General features: G+C 57.5%; 1 protein-coding gene across 1 annotated transcript; it reads left to right on the top strand.

Moving 5' to 3' along the window:
- The first annotated feature begins 237 nt into the window (after positions 1-237).
- Positions 238-11,427, top strand: MAP4K2 (mitogen-activated protein kinase kinase kinase kinase 2). Its single transcript, XM_081099788.1, has 32 exons — positions 238-346; positions 465-522; positions 754-844; positions 929-993; positions 1,265-1,320; positions 1,623-1,670; positions 1,764-1,806; positions 2,176-2,248; positions 2,328-2,459; positions 2,537-2,599; positions 2,957-3,038; positions 3,130-3,237; positions 3,636-3,714; positions 4,091-4,149; positions 4,729-4,772; positions 4,850-4,888; positions 4,973-5,006; positions 5,130-5,232; positions 5,346-5,434; positions 5,511-5,552; positions 5,629-5,713; positions 5,807-5,886; positions 5,974-6,034; positions 6,120-6,237; positions 8,686-8,744; positions 8,822-8,925; positions 9,044-9,221; positions 10,122-10,190; positions 10,310-10,396; positions 10,588-10,658; positions 10,763-10,818; positions 10,919-11,427. The coding sequence occupies exons 1-32, from the start codon at positions 251-253 to the stop codon at positions 11,004-11,006; spliced, it is 2,460 nt and encodes an 819-aa protein (XP_080955914.1). The 5' UTR covers positions 238-250; the 3' UTR covers positions 11,007-11,427.
- Positions 11,428-18,161: the final 6,734 nt, after the last annotated feature.

The raw sequence follows: 18,161 nt of genomic DNA, 5'->3' as shown, positions 1-18,161 counted from the left end.
AGGGACCAGCGGCTCCGCGGGGCTTCGGGGCTTCCCCTTCCTGCCCAGGGCCTGTCCCGCGGGCGCCTCCTCCCGGCCGGGCGGCGGGGCATCCCCTGCCTGGCCCCGCCCCAGGCCCCGGCCCCGCCCAGCGGCCTCCGAGCCACCGGCGCCCGCCCCGCCCCGCCCCGCCCCGCGCCGCCCCGCGCCGGCTCCGGCTCCGGCTCCGCGGCTCGCGTCCTCCCGCCCGCCGGCCCGCCGGCGCCGGGCCATGGCGCTGCTGCGGGACGTGTCGCTGCAGGACCCGCGGGACCGCTTCGAGCTGCTGCAGCGCGTGGGGTCCGGGACCTACGGCGACGTCTACAAGGTGCGCCGGCGGCTGGACGGGCGGGGGAGGGCGAGGAGGTAGCCCGCTCCGTGCCCTGCGCGGATCCGGCCCCCGGCCCCGCCCCCTCCTCATCCCGCTGCTCCCACTGTCCCATTAGGCCCGCGACACCGTCACGTCCGAACTGGCCGCGGTCAAGATCGTCAAGCTGGACCCAGGTGAGGGCCGGGCCGGGCCTCCGCGCGGGAGGAAGGGCAGGGAGCCCGGCGCGCGGGGCGGAGAGTTGACACTTCGGAGGCCGCTGAGAGGCAGCCCCCGGGGGTGGTGTCCCCGGCACCTGTCTGTCCTGGAGGGAGGCAGAACTCAGGGGTCCTTGGAAGAGGAGGGCGCTGAGTTAGGGCGACGCCTCTGAGCTCCTCCCCCCACCCCCGATGCCCTGTGCTCCCCAGGGGACGACATCAGCTCCCTCCAGCAGGAGATCACTATCCTGCGTGAGTGCCACCACCCCAACGTGGTGGCCTACATTGGCAGCTATCTCAGGTGAGGCCGCGGCCCCTGCCCCTGCCCGCCCCCGGCGGCCCCGTGTGGCCCTGCCCTGTGCCCACCGGCGCTGTGTTCCCCCAGGAATGACCGCCTGTGGATCTGCATGGAGTTCTGCGGAGGGGGCTCCCTGCAGGAGATTTACCATGGTGCGGGCCAGGACTCCGGCCCCACAGGGCACGGGCTGCTGCTGCTGCTTTCCTTCCACAGTCTACGTCCCCCCCTCACCCCCAACCTGTGGCAGGAGGGGAGAGCTGGGGCCCAAGGCTCCTCCTCGCTGGCTGTGTGACCTTGAGAGAAATAACTGCCTTTCCCTGGGCTCCGCGTCCCAGACGCCTGTGGCTTCCTGGAGGGAGGGTGGCCTGGGAGGGTCAGCATGTCCCCCAGACCTCCATGCCAGCTCTTACCCTTCCCTTTCAGCCACTGGGCCCCTGGAGGAACGGCAGATTGCCTACGTCTGCCGAGAGGCACTGAAGGTAGCTGGGCCCGTAAGGCTGCTCACACCCCAGCGCCCAGGAGCTGTGGGCAGGGAGCCCAGCTGGCCAGTGTGGGGGGCGGAGTGCCTCAGGCAGGGCTGGCGTGAGGGGCGGTGGGTCCTGGGAGAAGGGGCCCCAACCCTGTTGCCGGAAGCAGCCCATTTCCCTCTTGGCTCAGTCACTTCCTGTTTGGGGAGAGGGGAGGAGGAAGCGGCTTGGGTGGGGGGCCCAGTCCTCAGAGGGCTCAGGAAAGGTGGGATGTTGCTGGGTAGCTGCTCTCAGGGGCTCTCCTTTGTCCCCAGGGGCTGCACCACTTGCATTCTCAGGGGAAGATCCACAGAGATATCAAGGTAGGGGTCTGGCTTTGGGCACTGGAGGAGGGAGGAGGGAGGAGGAGGCTCTCGGGAGCTCCAGATGGGATTCTCTCTTCTCCGTTCCTCCAGGGCGCCAACCTTCTCCTCACCCTCCAGGGAGATGTCAAGCTGGGTCAGTACCCCGGGGACAGGATCAGGGTGAGGGTCTGTGGGAGCTGCGTTCAAGTGCTGGGTGTCCTTGGGCAAGTCACTTTCCAGCTTGGGCCTCAATCTCCCCATTGAGAAAAGCGGAAGAGTCTTCCCTCCCTACTACAAGCTGGATGTGGTTGGGTCTGCATGGAGTCCAACGTGTGGCCTGGCACTTGGTCAGCGATTGAAGGTGGTTGGCCCTTCCCAGGAGGGGGCCCCGGCCCTGGCAGCTGTAGCTGAACTTGGTCTGCCTGTTGTCTGAACCTGCCAGCTGCATCCTGAGTCTGAGCCTTAGAGGTGGGTGGGGCGTGGCAGCCAGAGGGCGGGTTCCAGGAGCTCTCTCTCCCTGCAGCTGACTTTGGGGTGTCGGGCGAGCTGACGGCATCTGTGGCTAAGAGGAGGTCTTTCATTGGGACTCCATACTGGTGAGGCTGCGTCTCGGGCTGAGGCGGTAGGGGCCACAGGTGGGGCACCCGGCTATCTCATCTGTGACCCCACCTCTAGGATGGCCCCCGAGGTGGCCGCTGTGGAGCGCAAAGGTGGCTACAACGAGCTGTGTGACGTCTGGGCCCTGGGCATCACAGCCATTGAGCTGGGCGAGCTGCAGCCCCCTCTGTTCCACCTGCACCCCATGAGGTCAGTTGAACACTTGCCCCTTGCCTGACCCCTGGGGCCCTGTTGACCCCCAGCTCCTGACCTTTTGCTGTCCATAGGGCCTTGATGCTCATGTCCAAGAGCAGCTTCCAGCCGCCCAAGCTGAGGGACAAGACTCGCTGGTGAGGCCCATGTTCCTTGCTGGGCCCCCCTTTTCAGTCAGTCCTCAGGGGAGCAGAGGAGCCATCTGCCAGCTCCCAGGGCGCAGCCTCAAGAGCCCTGCCCTCTGGTATTCTGCAGACCATCCGTGGGAGGGGCCTGGGGCGCATCTCGGGGCCATGGCTGGCGTGGACGGTGGTTGTTGATGGAGGAGCTTCCATGTCGCAACAGCAGTATTGCTCAGGCCGGCTGCCCCTGGCCTCGGGCTGGCCCTTTCCTGGGCAGGCCCAGCAGACTCCTCTGGAGTGGCAGCAGGGGGCAGTTGGCAGGATGCCCTGCCTGAGGGCTGACCTGAGTCTGGGGGCTCTTGTGCCCACTAGGACCCAGAATTTCCACCACTTCCTCAAGCTGGCCTTGACCAAGAACCCCAAGAAGAGGCCAACAGCAGAGAAGCTTCTACAGGTGAGAGGCAGGGGCTGGGGGCAGGGGCTCAATGCTTGAAAGCAGAGTCCTGGGGGCCAGAGACCAACCTGAGCCCCCCTCCATCCTCCAGCACCCATTCACAACGCAACAGCTCCCTCGGGCTCTCCTCACACAGCTGCTGGACAAGGCCAGCGACCCCCACCTGGGTGCCCTCTCCCTGGAGGACTGTGACCTGGAGGTGAGTGGGGCTGGGGAGGGGAGTCTTGGCCTGGCCTGGTTGTAGGGAGTGCGGAGGTGACATAGGCCAAGGTCCCTTTAGCTGGAATATTTCCAGCATAAGGAGCTTCCCTCCAGGTGAGCCACCCACTAGGAATCTTCCCTGAGCTGGCCTTGCCTCCTGTACTGTCCCTTGGTGGGTGCCCGCCCTTGACCCAGGCTGACCGTGACCCTCGCTTGGCCATCTGCTCTCTGTGTGATCTTTGGCCAGTTATTTGCCTCTGTGTGCTGGTTTTCTCAATTATGGAGTGAAGGTGCCGTTTAATCTCATGATGATCTACAGAGTGTGTGTGTAAAGCACATTGGAGGTGGGGCGAGGTGCGTGCTGGGTGTGTGTCCACTGTTTGTGTTCCTTCTTAGACTTACGACATGTTTCCAGACACCATTCACTCCCGGGGTCAGCACGGCCAGGCTGAGAGGACCCCCTCAGAGATCCAGTGTAAGTCAGGGGGAGGGGCTGTGTGTGGATTTGGGGGGCTGTGTGTGGATTTGGGGGGCTGTGTGTGGATTTTCTGGGGGGCTGTGTGTGGATTTGGGGGGCTGTGTGTGGATTTTCTGGGGGGCTGTGTGTGGATTTGGGGGGCTGTGTGTGGATTTTCTGGGGGGCTGTGTGTGGATTTTGGGGGCTGTGTGTGGATTTTCTGGGGGGCTGTGTGTGGATTTGGGGGGCTGTGTGTGGATTTTCTGGGGGGCTGTGTGTGGATTTGGGGGGCTGTGTGTGGATTTTCTGGGCGGCTGGCTGTGTGAGTGGATTTGATATGAGTGTGAGGGTAAGTCTTCATTCCCCCCTAATCTACGTACACTGGGCACCCCAGTTCACCAGGTGAAGTTTGGCGCCCCACGCAGGAAGGAAACGGACCCACTACCTGAGCCGGTGAGGCTGGCTGTGCGGGAGGGGGTGCAGGGGTGGGCTGGGTGCTGTGCTGGAGGGCGAGCATCTCATCAGAGGGTCTTTGAATCGCTGGCCCTTGGGCCTGGGGAAGCTGTCCAAGCAGGTTTGTCCCGCCCAGGGACATGGGAGGCTGGGGGCTCCTTCCAGGGCCCAGTTCTGGACAGTCATCTGGAATGTGGCGAGGGGACCACACACGGCCGAGCCCCCATCCCTCCCTTTCAGCACAGTTCTCTCCGCCTCGATCTCTGCCTGTCACTGGCTGCCTGACTCACGTCTCTGCTGCCTCTGCTGCCTCGCTGTCTCGTTATCAGCATCTCGTCACCTGCTCAGTCTGTCTCTCTGCCGGCTCTCTGGCGTCTCTGCCTCATTCTCCGCTGTTTGCCTGCCTCTTTCACAATCTCTTTGCCTCTCATTGTCTTCCTCTCTCTCTCACAAGCCTCTCGCCTATTTCCGTCTCACTTTCCATCTGTCTGTCTTCTCTCTCTCCCACAGCCTCTTGATCACCCTCTCACATTGCCTTTCTGTCTCTCTCCCCATCTTCCTGCCTCGGTTTCCCCACAGTGGGAAGAGGAGTGGACCCTGCTGGGCAAGGAGGAGCTGAGCGGGTGAGTGAGGGAGGGAAGCTGCCGGAGTGGGCGGGGGCGCAGGGAGGGCTGCACCCTGACCTTCCCCTCCCTGCCAGGAGCCTGCTGCAGTCAGTCCAGGAGGCCCTGGAGGAAAGGTGAGGGCTGGGCCTGGAGGCGAGGGGCAGACAGTGGGCCCAGTCACAGCTCACACCTCATTTCCCTCTGATTTGCCCGCCTAGGAGCCTGACCATCCGGCCAGCCTTGGAACTCCAGGTGCGGGCGGAGGGAAGCTGGGGCCGGGGTGGGGACAGTGCTGTCGAGGGTGCAGCTGGGATGGGACCAGTTTACAAGGTGACCTGCTAACAGCTGGGCTGGGCCCCCGGACCCTCCCCCCAGGAGCTGGACTCTCCAGACGATGCCGTAGGAACCATCAAGCGGGCCCCCTTGGGGCCAGCCCCACATGAGCCTCCAGCTGAGGACTCTTTGTCCAGCCCCCCAGGTGAGTCCCAGGCTCGGGGGACCAGGAAGCAGGCCCGGGGCGGGGGGTGGGGGGCAGGAGAGGGCCTGGTGGGGAGGCTGGGCCTGGAATGTACCCTGGGTCTGTGCTTGCAGGAACCCCACCCCGACCTCTCTCAGGCTCGGATAGCCCCCCGCCTCTCCCCACTGCCTGGGCCACCATGAAGCACCAGGAGGATCCTGAGGTGAGGGGGCCGCAGAGGGACTGGGGAGATGGGAGGCCACGGGGGCACATCGTCCTGACTCCGCCTTCCCTCCCAGAGATCGTCTTGCCATGGGCTGCCCCCGACCCCCAAGGTGCACGTAAGTGTCCGCCCGCCGCCCGCAGCCCCACCGCCCACCACCCGGAGCTTCCTTACCAGCCTCTTGCCTCCCCCAGATGGGTGCCTGCTTCTCCAAGGTCTTCAATGGCTGCCCCCTGCGGATCCATGCTGCTGTCACCTGGATTCACCCTGGCACCCGGGGTAGGCCGGGGGCGGGCAGGAAGCAGGAGCCAGGGAATCCCCAGCTTGGGCCAGGGCTCCCGACTGACCTCTGACCCTGCACTCAAACTGCAGATCAGTTCCTGGTGGTGGGGGCCGAGGAAGGCATCTACACCCTCAACCTGCATGAACTGCACGAGGACACACTGGAGAAGGTGAGGCCCGGCTGGCTGCGGAGGGCGGAGGGCCTGGGGGGCCTGGGGTGCTGACCGCCTGTCCATCTGTCGCTCTGTGGCCTGCAGCTGATCTCACACCGCTGCGCCTGGCTCTACTGTGTGAATAATGTGCTGCTGTCACTCTCAGGTACACATTGGAGCAGGCGGAGGGTGGGGGAGACAGGGGGGCACCCTGCCCGCCAGCGCTCTGAGCCCCCCTCTCTCCTTGGCAGGGAAATCCGCACACATCTGGTCCCACGACCTCCCGGGCCTGTTTGAGCAGCGGCGACTGCAGCAGCAGGTTCCCCTCTCCATCCCCACCAACCGCCTCACCCAGCGCATCATCCCCAGGTTGGGGACCCCAGGGGTGCAGGGGAGAGGGGCGTAGCGGGGAGGCAGAGGGGCAGAGCCAGAGTTGGACTCTAGCCGTGCTTGTCCCTGGGACCTTAGATCTCAGACCTGCTGTGATCTTAGACCTGTCACTTTGCCTCTCTGAGCCCGTTTCCTCATCTGTCAGTGCATTGAGAGCCTCCCCTCCCCTGACCCCAGGCCTGTTGGCAGGCAAGAAGGAAGTAGTGGATGTGAAATTGCTTTGCAGTGTGGGAGCTGTGGTTCTTAGGACGTGGGGCAAACGTTTACTGAGCACTTAGTACGCGCTAGGACTAGGTCTCAGGCGGGGCTTGGAGACTACGATCAAATGAGTCAGTCCTTGGGACTCAGTACCTGGCATTGAGCTGAACTGGGGGTGGGGGTGGGGGTGGGGAGGCCGGGAGGGGCCCGGAGGCCTCAGAGAGGGCAGGTGAGCTCATGGCGTTTGGAAGTGCACAGAGGTCTTCCCTGCAGAGGGAAGAGCAAGTTCGAATGCGGTCGGCCCGGAGGTGTGAGGTGTTGGGCCTTTGGGAGGCAGGTGGAGTGGCCTGAGAGGGAGCTGCACAGGTGGCAGGGGGCGGAGCTCCCTTCGATGCCAGGCCCAGGGTCTGAGCTCTGTCCAACTGGCAGCAGTGCTGTGAGCATTTTAGAAGGACCCCTCTGTATGTCAGAGGGAGATGACCTAGAAGGGCCCTGTGGCCACAGTGAGGCCCTTGGCTTTGACTCAGAGCTGCCCGAGGGCCGCTGCGGAGCTGTGTGCGCCGAGTCTTCACGGAATCACTCCAGCTGTTGTGTTGAGAATAGACCGGAGGGGATGAGGGTGGAAGCAGGAGACCTGTCAGGAGGCGGTTGAAAGAATCAGATGGGAGATGGCGGCTTGGGTTGGGGGAGCAGGGAAAGACGTGATAAACGGTCGGATTCTGGCTTTAATTTGAAAGTTGAACCAACGGGATTTCCTGACAGTTGGTGGATGGAAGAGAAAGAGGAGGCAAGGTTCCTGGCTGGGCAACGGAAGGATGGAGCTGTCAGCAGCTGTGGGTGGAGCAGAGCTCCATGTGTCACACTGAGTTTGAGACATGCAAGCGGGACCTGTCAGCTGTTGGCTGAGCGAGGTGGAGGCTCGAGGGGGTGGCCGGGCTGTGGGCGTAGCTGTTGTTGTGACCAGGTGGTGGTGGACGCCTGTGGGCCAGGCGGGGAGGCCAGGCCAGTGGCTCCACAGCTGGGGAGATGCCCTGCCTGCAGCGGACTCACGCCAGGACCACATCTGCAGCCCCGGCCTCGGGGCTTCCTGAGCTCAGTCCCCAAGCCAGTCTTTGCTTTGGCCCAGGACCTACAGGAAACAGGCCCATGAGAGCCCGTGTCACAGGCAGCTTGGGGTGTGTGTTTGGGACATCACAGAGTCCCAGCGTCCATTTCACATGTAAAGAGCGGAGAACCAGAATGGCTTTGGAGGAAAAAATCAAACACAGAAACATCTGCTGAAGGCCAGTTGGGGAAGAGAGTGGGAGGAACAAGGGGAGAGAGAGGAGTGAGGACAGGGGCAGAGAAAGACAGACAGACAGGCAGAGAAAGACAGACAGGCAGGCAGGCGTTGGCTTCCTCGGCGGGGCCCACATCCTGGCAGAGGGCAGACAGGGCTGGGGTCCCTGCGAGGTGGTGGCAGCACTGCTGATGTGTAGCCCTGTTCCCCAGAGAAAGATACAGGCTCAGCAAGTCCCTTAGGGGCTTAGGGGACAGACAGGAACCAAGGCAAGGACCCCGCTTCTTCCCGGGCACCAAGGTGAGCCAGCACTGGCCGCCCAGGGCCGTGGACTCGGCGAAAACAGCTGGGGGCAGGCCTTTTGCCTTTTCCTGCCAGTCTTCATCGCTGGGCCCGTTGGCTCATCCATGACCCGGGTCCTGTGGGGCCGGGATGGGATGTGAGCACTGGCTGCCTAGTGGAGCTGGAGCTGCATCATCTCTTCGTTCATTTCTCCGTTTCCAGTGATTGGAAATAGGTGGGAAAGTAGTAACACGGGGTGATAACAGCTAGCCCTGTGTGAGTGCACGAGATAGGCCAGGCTCTGCTGTGTGAACCCATGGAATCCTCACTGGGACCCTACGAGGAGGGTGGCCCGTCATCCCATTCTACAGATGAGGGAATCGAGGCATGGGGAGGCGGTGACTTGCTCAGAGTCACACAGTTAGAGGTAATCCTGAGATCTGAACCCCTGGACTGGACGGACACTCCAGGCTGTAGAGGTGGGTGCTGCAGCCATGAGACCGGCTTCCGCCCCCTGCCTCTCACAGCTGTGGTTCACAGCAAGTCGCTGTGCCTCTCTGAGCCTGAGTCTCTTCCCTGTAAGGCAGAGAAGGTGACAGTACCCACCTCTCGGGGCTCTGTCGGGCCTCACCTATGTATGATGTGTGCTCTGGTTGTCACCCCTCCAGGCGCTTTGCCCTGTCCACCAAGATTCCTGACACCAAAGGCTGCCTGCAGTGTCGTGTGGGTAAGAGCTGGGCTGGACGGACCAGGGAGGGGCTTGGGTGCGGGCCCAGCCATGCCCACCGCCTGCCCCTCTTACAGTGCGGAACCCCTACACGAGCAGCACCTTCCTGCTGGCCGCCCTGCCCGCCAGCCTGCTCCTGCTGCAGTGGTACGAGCCGCTACAGAAGTTCCTGCTGCTGAAGGTGTGGGGCGGGGGGGTGGGGAGACAGGATGAGGAGGGGGAGGCCAAGGGGACCCTCCGGCAGGGGACAGGGCGGCTTGGGGAAGAAATGAAGACCCGAGCACCCTTGCTGCCCCCAGAACTTCTCCAGCCCCTTGCCCAGCCCAGCAGGGATGCTGGAGCCGCTGGTCCTGGATGGGAAGGAGCTGCCGCAGGTGTGTGTGGGGGCCGAGGGCCCTGAGGGGCCTGGCTGCCGTGTCCTGTTCCACGTGCTGCCCCTGGAGGCCGGCCTGACACCTGATGTGCTCATACCACCTGGTAAGCGGGAGGGCTGGGCGGGGGTGTGTGTGTGTGTGTGTGTGTCCACGGAAACCTGAGGGTCCTGAGCGCCCAGCCTCCCTGCAGCTGGGCTCCCTAAAGGATGTCCTTACCAGTGGTTCTCAACCTTCTGGCCCTTTAAATACAGCTCCTCATGTTGTGACCCAACCATAACATTATTTTCGTTGCTACTTCATAACTGTCATGTTGCTACTGTGATGAATCATCATGTAAATATCTGATATGCAGGATGGTCTTAGGCGACCCCTGTGAAAGGGTCGTTCGACCGCCAAAGGGGTCGCGACCCACAGGTTGAGAATCGCTGCCTTAGACCAAAGGGCTTGGCAGCTAAGAAAAAACTGACCGACGCTGCCGGCGCCGCAGGCACAGACCAGCCGGGCAAGTCGGCTCAGAGGCTCCGTTCTGAGCAAGGAAGCAGGACACGTGGTGTGGGGCAGCTCCTGGGAGCAGAGTGGGTGGCGGTGGGCAGAGGAGGAGGAAGGTGCCCTGAACGGAGGCCCTGCTGTGTCCCAGGCTCCGAGCCAGGGGTCTAACGCACAGGATTTCATTCTCGATCCCCACAACGGCCCTGCAAGGTTGGCATCTTCATGCCTGTGTTACGGATGAGGAGACCGAGGCTCAGAGATTCAAGGTCACACAGCAACTGAGTCCCAGAGCCTGGTTCTCCTGACTCCGGAGCCCACCCTCCCCGCTCCCCGGGCTCCCCACTGCCTCTGAGCCGCAGTTCCCCAGCTGTGCAGGGAGGTTAGGCATCCTGACCTCCCAGGCTGTACGAATGAAATGCACTTGTGGCCCAGGGCTGCCTGAGACTGTCCCCCATGTCCTCCTCTTGGGGCCACGGCAGGGTTGGTGGCTCATGTCTCCCTTCTCTGCCTATAGAGGGGCTCCCAGGCTCGGCCCAGCAGGTGGTCCAGGTGGACAGGGACACAGTTCTCGTCTGCTTTGACCGTGAGTGCCCTGGGGTTAGGGCTTCGGACAGGGGAGGCGGGTGGTGAGGGAGGCCAACTGGGTCCCCTCCCCAGAAGGGAGCCACCCCAGCCCCGCCCACCTGCCCTCTCCCGGTGCAGGCTGCGTGAGGATTGTCAACCTGCTGGGTGAGCCTACGGCCACACTGGCTCCTGTGCTGACCTTTGACTTCCCCATTGAGACTGTGGGTGAGTGAGCCAGACAGGGTGGGGGCTGGAGTACCCCAGGCCTTTCAGCCCGCAGCAGGGCAAGGAGTCAGGTCCCCTAGCCCCTCATAAGGGTCGTCCTGGTCACCTGCGGTCCTCGAGGACCCCTCTGCCCGGGGAAGCCCCCACCTTCAGGGCAGGCCCAGGGCTGATGGCAGCCCGGCCCCTCCCAGTGTGTCTGCAGGACAGCGTGCTGGCCTTCTGGAGCCACGGAATGCAAGGCCGCAGCCTGGACACCAACGAGGTGAGTGGGACTCAGGAACCGAACCTGGCTGCCCTTGACCCAGTTGTGTCCACCTCTTCGGAGAGGACCCGCCGGAGTGGCCTCAGTGGCCCTTTTCTTCCCAGGTGACCCAGGAGATCACAGACGAGACGAGGGTCTTCCGAGTGCTTGGGGCCCACAGGTAGGACACGGCGCTTGGCCTCCATTCAGAGGCCCCTGCGGCCAGGTGGCCGTGCCCACGGGTCCTCTGCCCGGCTCACCTCCGCTTCTCTCGCCTCCAGGGACATCATCCTGGAGAGCATTCCCACCGACAACCCGGGGGCTCACAGCAACCTCTACATCCTCACCGGCCATCAGAGCAGCTACTGAGCAGTGCAGGCCTAGCCAGTGGCACCGCCCCCCGTGCCTTAGCTGCAGTCCATTAGACAGAGGGGCCCCTCCGAGGTCAGCGGAGCCCAGGCCCCCAGCTCTGCTGGGCTGAAGGGCAGAAGTAATCCTGAGAAGTTTGGGGGCTGCGGAGGGGAGGAGCACCCCTCCCGCACCCCTGCAATAACTGGACCAGAGGAAGCTGCTGTCACCTCCCCGCCCCTCCACCCCCCCAGCAGCCCAGGTCCTAGTGCCTGTGGCAGAGGCCCTGGGTCGGGTGGGGGCAGGCCCTGGACGATCCATTCCATGTTGTTCCACATTTCCTTTCCATTCTTCCTGCCAAGAGCCTGCCCCTGCCCCCTGTCCTGGGAACATAATATTTAAAAGAGAGAACTATATTGGTATTAAAGCTGGTTTGACTTTATTCCACTGGTCCTTGTGGGTCAGGGGGACCTAAGCCATGGCCTCACTTCCCTCCTCCTCCTCCCTCCCTCCAGCACGTCTTTCTGTGGCACCAGGTGCTGGGGGTGCACCATGGAAGGGCAGGCCGCCAGTGTTGTGGTGGCTCCCTCATGGGGGTGCAGGCATCAGTGACGGGGAGGCCAGTGTTCCCACCGGGCCTCTCGGGCACTGTCTCTCTGGGCTCCCTTGCTCAGGATGAGCCCTCAGCTCTGCAGTGTGACCTTTGCAGTGTGACTCTCATCCGGGCAGCCCTGCCCCATGTAGGCTCTCACCAGGCAGCCAGGGGCCGGGAGGGGCCAGCCGAGGGCTGCTCCACCCAGCCCCGGGGAGGCCTATGGAGCCAGCCTGCCGTGACCTGCATTTCCTGCCCAGGCCTGGGGCTGCCTCCCTGCCTCCCACCTGTTGCCTGGGTATCGTGTGCTTGGTCAGGCCAGACCGACGGCGTGTGGGCACCATCATCAAGCCAGACTTTGGTGAGATTAGCCAGTGTCCATTAACAAGTATTGCCAGAGGGCCTTCTCAGTGCCAGGCCCTGGGCTCACAGAGGGGCCACCACCAACTGGGGACCAGCCCCCATGAAGGGGCTGTCCTTGCTGGAGTCTGCATCTCGAGGGCACACCCACCACCCATGGCTGACCTCGTGCTTTGCATTGTCCTTCTCCCCCATTTCCCTCTTAAGGGCTCCCTACCCTGGGAGCCTCCTGTTGCCTCAGGCTGACCAGAGCCTTTGGGCCAGTGCAGCCAAGAGGAAGGATGGTAGCTGGCCTTGCAGGAGGGTGGTGCAAGGCAGAACCAGGGCTGCAGCGGGTGGGGGGCCCTGGCTCTGGGAGAAGAGCTGGAGTTTGGCCCCACCATGTCCCTTCTGATATTGAAGGCAAGTGTTTAAGAACTTCTCTACACCTGGTGGGCTGTTGGGAGGTACTTGATGAGTGAGTGGTGGGTAGATGGCAGCTTATGTGAAGAGCCCGTAGCAGCCAAGTCCCTACAGCCCTTGGCAGGGGCCCCAGGCAATCCCATGGCTGTCATAGTGTCCCCCTGTCCACACTCCAGCAGAGCCCCCGCTGCTCTGACTCCTAGTGACTGGGTTTCTCAGCTGAAATGGGGAGTCAGCCCTGTGCACTGGGCGCACTCACCTGTGTTCTCTGATCGCCAAAGGGGCGAGTTCAGAAGGTGAGGCTGCCCCGCGTGGAGAGCATCTCAGGCCGAATGGGGGTGAGAGGGCTGTGCTTCCTGACTTTCCATTTCCTAGATTTCCTGGTGGAGGTGGAGGGTTAGCTGAGGAGCCAGTAGTGGAGGTGAGAGCCCTGTCAGCAGAGGCTCCTGACCTCAGGTACCCAGGGAGGACGGATCTGCCCCCGGAGCACCAAGCGGCAGACAGTACCACCTCATGGCAGGTCTCCCCAGTCCTGGGCTGCCAGCCTGGTCTGAAAAGGGGAGGTGGTTGGGGACTCTCGGAGTCTAATGTGCCAAGGAGGGGGTCTGGGAAAAGCTAGCACTCTGATAAAACATCTGCTGATGGCAAAGGCTGGCCACAAGCCAGAGAAAGATCAAGAAGCCAGGAAATATGCGCTGAAAGACTAAAACTGTAGCCAGCTCAGCCTCCTCCCCGTAACACCACAGCAGCACCGCCACTGCTCGCACCGCCCGCCCGCCGACATCTGCCTGGTGCCCTGGGCTGGTGCTCGGCCGGGTGGGTGTTCTCTCACGCACTACAGGTTCCATTCCCAGTCAGGGCATTTCTCGCTCCCTCTACTTTCTAAAAATCAATAAAAATACTTAAAATAAATAAAATCTGTCCTTGATCAGACAGAGGGGGAGAGCTTTCCATGATCAGTGCCTTCCCCTCTCCCCCCCCTTTTTTAATAGACAGTGGTATTCCATTATAGAGGTTTCCCATAACGTGTTAATTTACTGTAATTAGATCCCCACTGATGGGAATTTGTTTCTATTATTTTGGAATTAAAAACGATGCTGCAATAAATATGCCAAATGCCACTGGCATCGCCAAGTGTCCATGAGGACAAATCCCTGGAGTGGCGCGGCAGGGTGCCCTCCCTGGGCAGGAGCCTCTGGGATGGGTCGGATCCGCCTCTCAGCCATTCCACGGGTGAGTGCAGAGGTGTGGGCGGCCCAGGCGTCCAGGTAGCCGGCCCATACACCAGCCTAGTGAGGGTCAAGAGGAGAGGTGACAACGCTCACTGAGCCACGCCCAGCACCTGGCCACTGCCTGGCGCATGCCTTCCTCGGGAAGGAATGAGCGTGTTGTGAAGAGGGCCCTGGAGTCGGGCCCCTGGGCTGGGTGAGCTTGCTGAGCCATGTCTTCCTGGGTGTATCAGACCTAAGCCTGCCTGCAGGGCTGTCAGGAGTATTGAAAACACCCTCGTACACAAAATGCAACAACACAGGTGCGTCTTAGAGATGTATTAAAACAACAAATTGCATAGAACTACATACAGTATTACAGTAAAACTACACTATGTATTGTTTGGTGATACACATGTAATAAAACTCCACTAGGAGGTCAGAAGAAGAAAAAGCACAAAATGCAAAATGCTGATCCCTGTGAGGGGTGCGAGGGTGGGTAAGAGGACCCCAGGAGTTTGTAGAAGGTATTGGTGATATCTTGGCGCTCAGGCTGGGTGGTAGCTTCACGGTGCTCCATTTATAACTCCGTTTCTAGCTCACCTAAGGCGCACACATCCTTTTGTATGTATCAAATCCTATGTAATAAAAGATTAGGTTGAAATGTTTTAAAGTAATCACACAAAAATTAAAGCCCTATAATGGTTTAAAAAATGAAAACAAAAGCCAAGATAATCCTTCCCTAGATAAGGACCTCAAGTGGAGATGATGAAATTGTGGGCAGATCTTTCCCAGTAATTGCTTCCTCCTATTGTGTCCTTTAAAAAACAGCTTGATGGAGGAATAATCGGCATACAATAAACTGCAAATATTAAAATGTACTGTTTGATGACTTCAACACAAATATACCACACCCATGAAACCATTACCACAACCAAGATAAACATCTCCATCACCCCCAAAAGCTTCCTCGGCCTCCTTGTAGTCACACCCTCCTGCTCTTCACCTCCCCATCCCTGACTAACCACTGGTCTGCTTGCTGTCAATAGAGATGGATTTGAATTTTTCGGAATTTATATACATAGAATCATACACTATGTACCATGTTCCTCTCTGGCTTCTTTCACTAAGTACAATTATTTTGAGTTTCATCCATGTTGCTGCATGTATTAATTAATAGCCATTCCTTTTTATTGCTAAGTAGTATTCCACTGTATGGGGATATACCAGTCTGTTTAGCTAGTCACCTGGTGAACATTTGGGTGGTTTCCAGGCTAGGATTGTTACAAATAAAGCAGCTCTCAACATTCATGTACCTGATTGCGTGTGGCTATGGACAGAATAGGGGCACTGCACTAAATCTAACGGAAAGTAACCCCACAGGGCGATCTGATCATAAATTCTAATCGGGCAGGTCATGGTGGGCAGTCACCCCCCAGGTCATAAGCCAGCCCTGTCCACTGTTCTTGTGCATTTAGGGTAACACACCCTGAAATGCTAGAGGTAATCCGCAGACCCCTCAGAGGTGTGACCACCCTCAAGGGAGCACCTTTTTTATACAATACGTTGTCAATTTGGCTCAAAAAAAACTCAAACTCTCATACTGGTTTGGACATGTTTACATCGACAATATTATGGAATGGAAGGACTGGATTATATGGTAGGTGTGTTTAAGTTTCTAAAAAATGTTTTAATTAATTTCAGAGAGGAATGGAGAGGGAGAGAGAGCTAGAAACATCGATGATCATTGATCGATTGCCTCCTACATGACCCCTCCTGGGAATGGAGCCTGAAACCCAGGCATGTGCCCTTGACCGGAATCGAACTGTGACCTCCCATTCATAGGTTGACGCTCAATCACTGAGCAACATGTAAGCAACAGGGCATGCCTTACATTTTTAGAGCATGAAGCACATTTTGAAAACATATTGGGTCATTAAAAACGTATTGGATAACTTTCAGGTTCCTGTTTCCCTCTCCAGCATTATCACTGATAACGTGTGCTGGGTATCCTTCCATAGCTTTCTCTATAATCATATAACCATATGCAAACATACACACATATATATGAGGTTTGTTTTACAAAAAGAAAATCATGTAATCTAGTATATTTACCTGCTTCTTTTCTCATTTAAAAACAAAACAGCCCTAGCCAGTTTGGCTCAGTGGATAGAGCGTTGACCTGAAGACTGTGGGGTACTAGGTTTGATTCCAGTCAAGGGCACGTACCTTGGTTGTAGGCTCCACCCCTGACCGGGCCCTGATCCAGGCTCATGCAGGAGGCAACCAATCGATGTGTTTCTTTCACATCCATATTTCTGTCTTTCCCTCTCTCTTCCACTCTCTGAAAAAATCAATGGGAAAATATCCTTGCTTGAGGATTAAAAAAATAAAATTTTAAAAATAATCCTATGTCAAAGTGACACATTTTATTTATGTATTTATTTATTTAAGATATGTTTTTATTGATTTCAGAGGGAGAGGGAGAAATAGAAACATCAATGATGAGAGAGAATCACTGATCGGCTGCCTCCTGCACACACACACCCTACTAGGGATTGAGCCTAAAACTCAGGCATGTACCCTTGATGGGAATCAAACCTGGGACCCTTCGGTCTACAGGCCGACATTCTATCCACTGAGTCAAACTGGCTAGGGCAAAAAATAATATTAAACAAAAAAACCCACCACAGCCTGGCTGGGTAGGTCAGTTGGTTGGAATCTCATCCCATACACCAAAAGGTTGCGGATTTGATACCTGGTCAGGGCACATGCCTAGAATGTGGGTTGGGTCCTGGGTCAGGCCATGTACGGGATAAAACAAACTGATGCTTCTCATATCAATGTTTCTCTCTCTCTCTCAAATCAATAAAAACGTATCTTCAGGTAAGGATTTTTTAAAAAATGAATTCTGCTTTAAAACCAAAAACAAACAAACAAAACCCCAGCACATTAGTCCTTCTAGGTCAGGTGGTATGGGGTTAACAGCTTTTCAAGGCTGCCTAATTCCAGGTTATGAATATTTCAATTTGTTGAACCATTCACACATATATCTTTTTGTTTGTTTGTTTTTTTAATCCTCACCCGAGGATACTTTTCCATTGATGTTTAGAGAGAGTGGAAGAGAGAGGGAAAGACAGAGAGAAATATCAATGTGAGAGAAACACATTGATTAGTTGCCTCCTGCACGAGCCCTGACCAGGGCCAAGGCTGGGGAGGAGCCTACAGCCAAGGTATATATATGTCCTTGACCTGAATCAAACCCGGGACCCTTCGGTCCATAGTTCGATGCTCTATCCACTGAGCCAAACCAGCTAGGGCCACAATATACCTTTTTAATATATTTTTATTGATTTCAGACAGGAAGGGAGATAGGGAGACAGAAACATCAATGATGAGAGACTCATTGATCGGCTGCCTCCTGCACGTCCCCGACTGGGGATGGAGCCCACAACCCAGGTATGTGCCCTGACGGGAAATCAAACGGTGACCTTCTGGTTCACAGGTTGACACTCAACCTCTGAGCCACACTGGTTTGACAACCACTCACATATTTTAAAAAAATAATAAAAAATATATATTGATTTCAGAGAGAGGAAGGGAGAGGGAGAGAAAGATAGAAACATCAATTTGATGAGAATCATTGATTGGCTGCCTCCTGCATGTCCCTACTGGGCATCAAGCCCACAACCAGACATGTGCCCTATAAATGCAGAAGACAACACATTACCTTATATAATCACATGCACTACTTTGGGGGCAGATTCCCCAGAGAGGGATTGCTGCATTGAAATGGTTTATTTTCCTTGAAAGAGATATACTTTTTAAAAAATAATCCTCACCTGAAGATATTTTTTCAGGGAGGGAGTGAGGGGGAGAGAGAGAGAGAGAGAGAGAGAGAGAGAGAGAGAGAGAGAGAGAGAGAAACATCAGTGTGAGAGACACAACAATTCCACATGAGTCCTGACCTAGGGTGAACCTGCAATCCAAGTTTGTGCCCTTGTCTGGGAATTGAACTTGCCACCCTTCAGTGCCCTGGCTGATGCTCTATCCACTGAGACACAATAGCCAGGAAGGGGTACAGTTTTAACAGACAACAGCATGCTTTCCAAAAAAGACCTTCATATTAGTGTCAGCACATTCATCTTCTGCTCTTTTAATGATCATATAAAGAGATTCTTCATTATCACCTTAATTTGCATTTCCCTACTAAGAGTGTTGGTCCCTTTAACATTTTTTGCTATTTGGACTTGCTTTTCTGAAACTTGCCTATTTGGCCTTAACTGGTTTGGCTCAGTGGATAGAGCATCGGCCTGTGGACTGAGAGGTCCCAGGTTCGATTCTGGTCAAGGGCATGTACCTTGGTTGCGGGCACATCCCCAGTAGAGAGTGTGCAGGAGGCAGCTGGTCGATGTTTCTCTCTCATCGATGTTTCTAACTCTCTATCCCTCTCCCTTCCTCTCTGTAAAAAAATCAATAAAATATATTAAAAAAAAAGATTTACTATAAACTCTAAGATGTAGTTTAAAAAAAAAAACTTGCCTATTTGTAGTCTTTTCAAAAATTAGTTATTTCGTGGCCAGATATCTCAGTTGGTTAGAATGTCATCTGGAC

This window comes from Myotis nattereri (assembly GCF_964212035.1).
Source record: "Myotis nattereri genome assembly, chromosome: 9".
Lineage (NCBI taxonomy): Eukaryota > Metazoa > Chordata > Mammalia > Chiroptera > Vespertilionidae > Myotis > Myotis nattereri.
The sequence above is the reverse complement of the archived record's forward strand: the minus strand, read 5'-3'. Positions and strand labels throughout refer to the sequence as shown.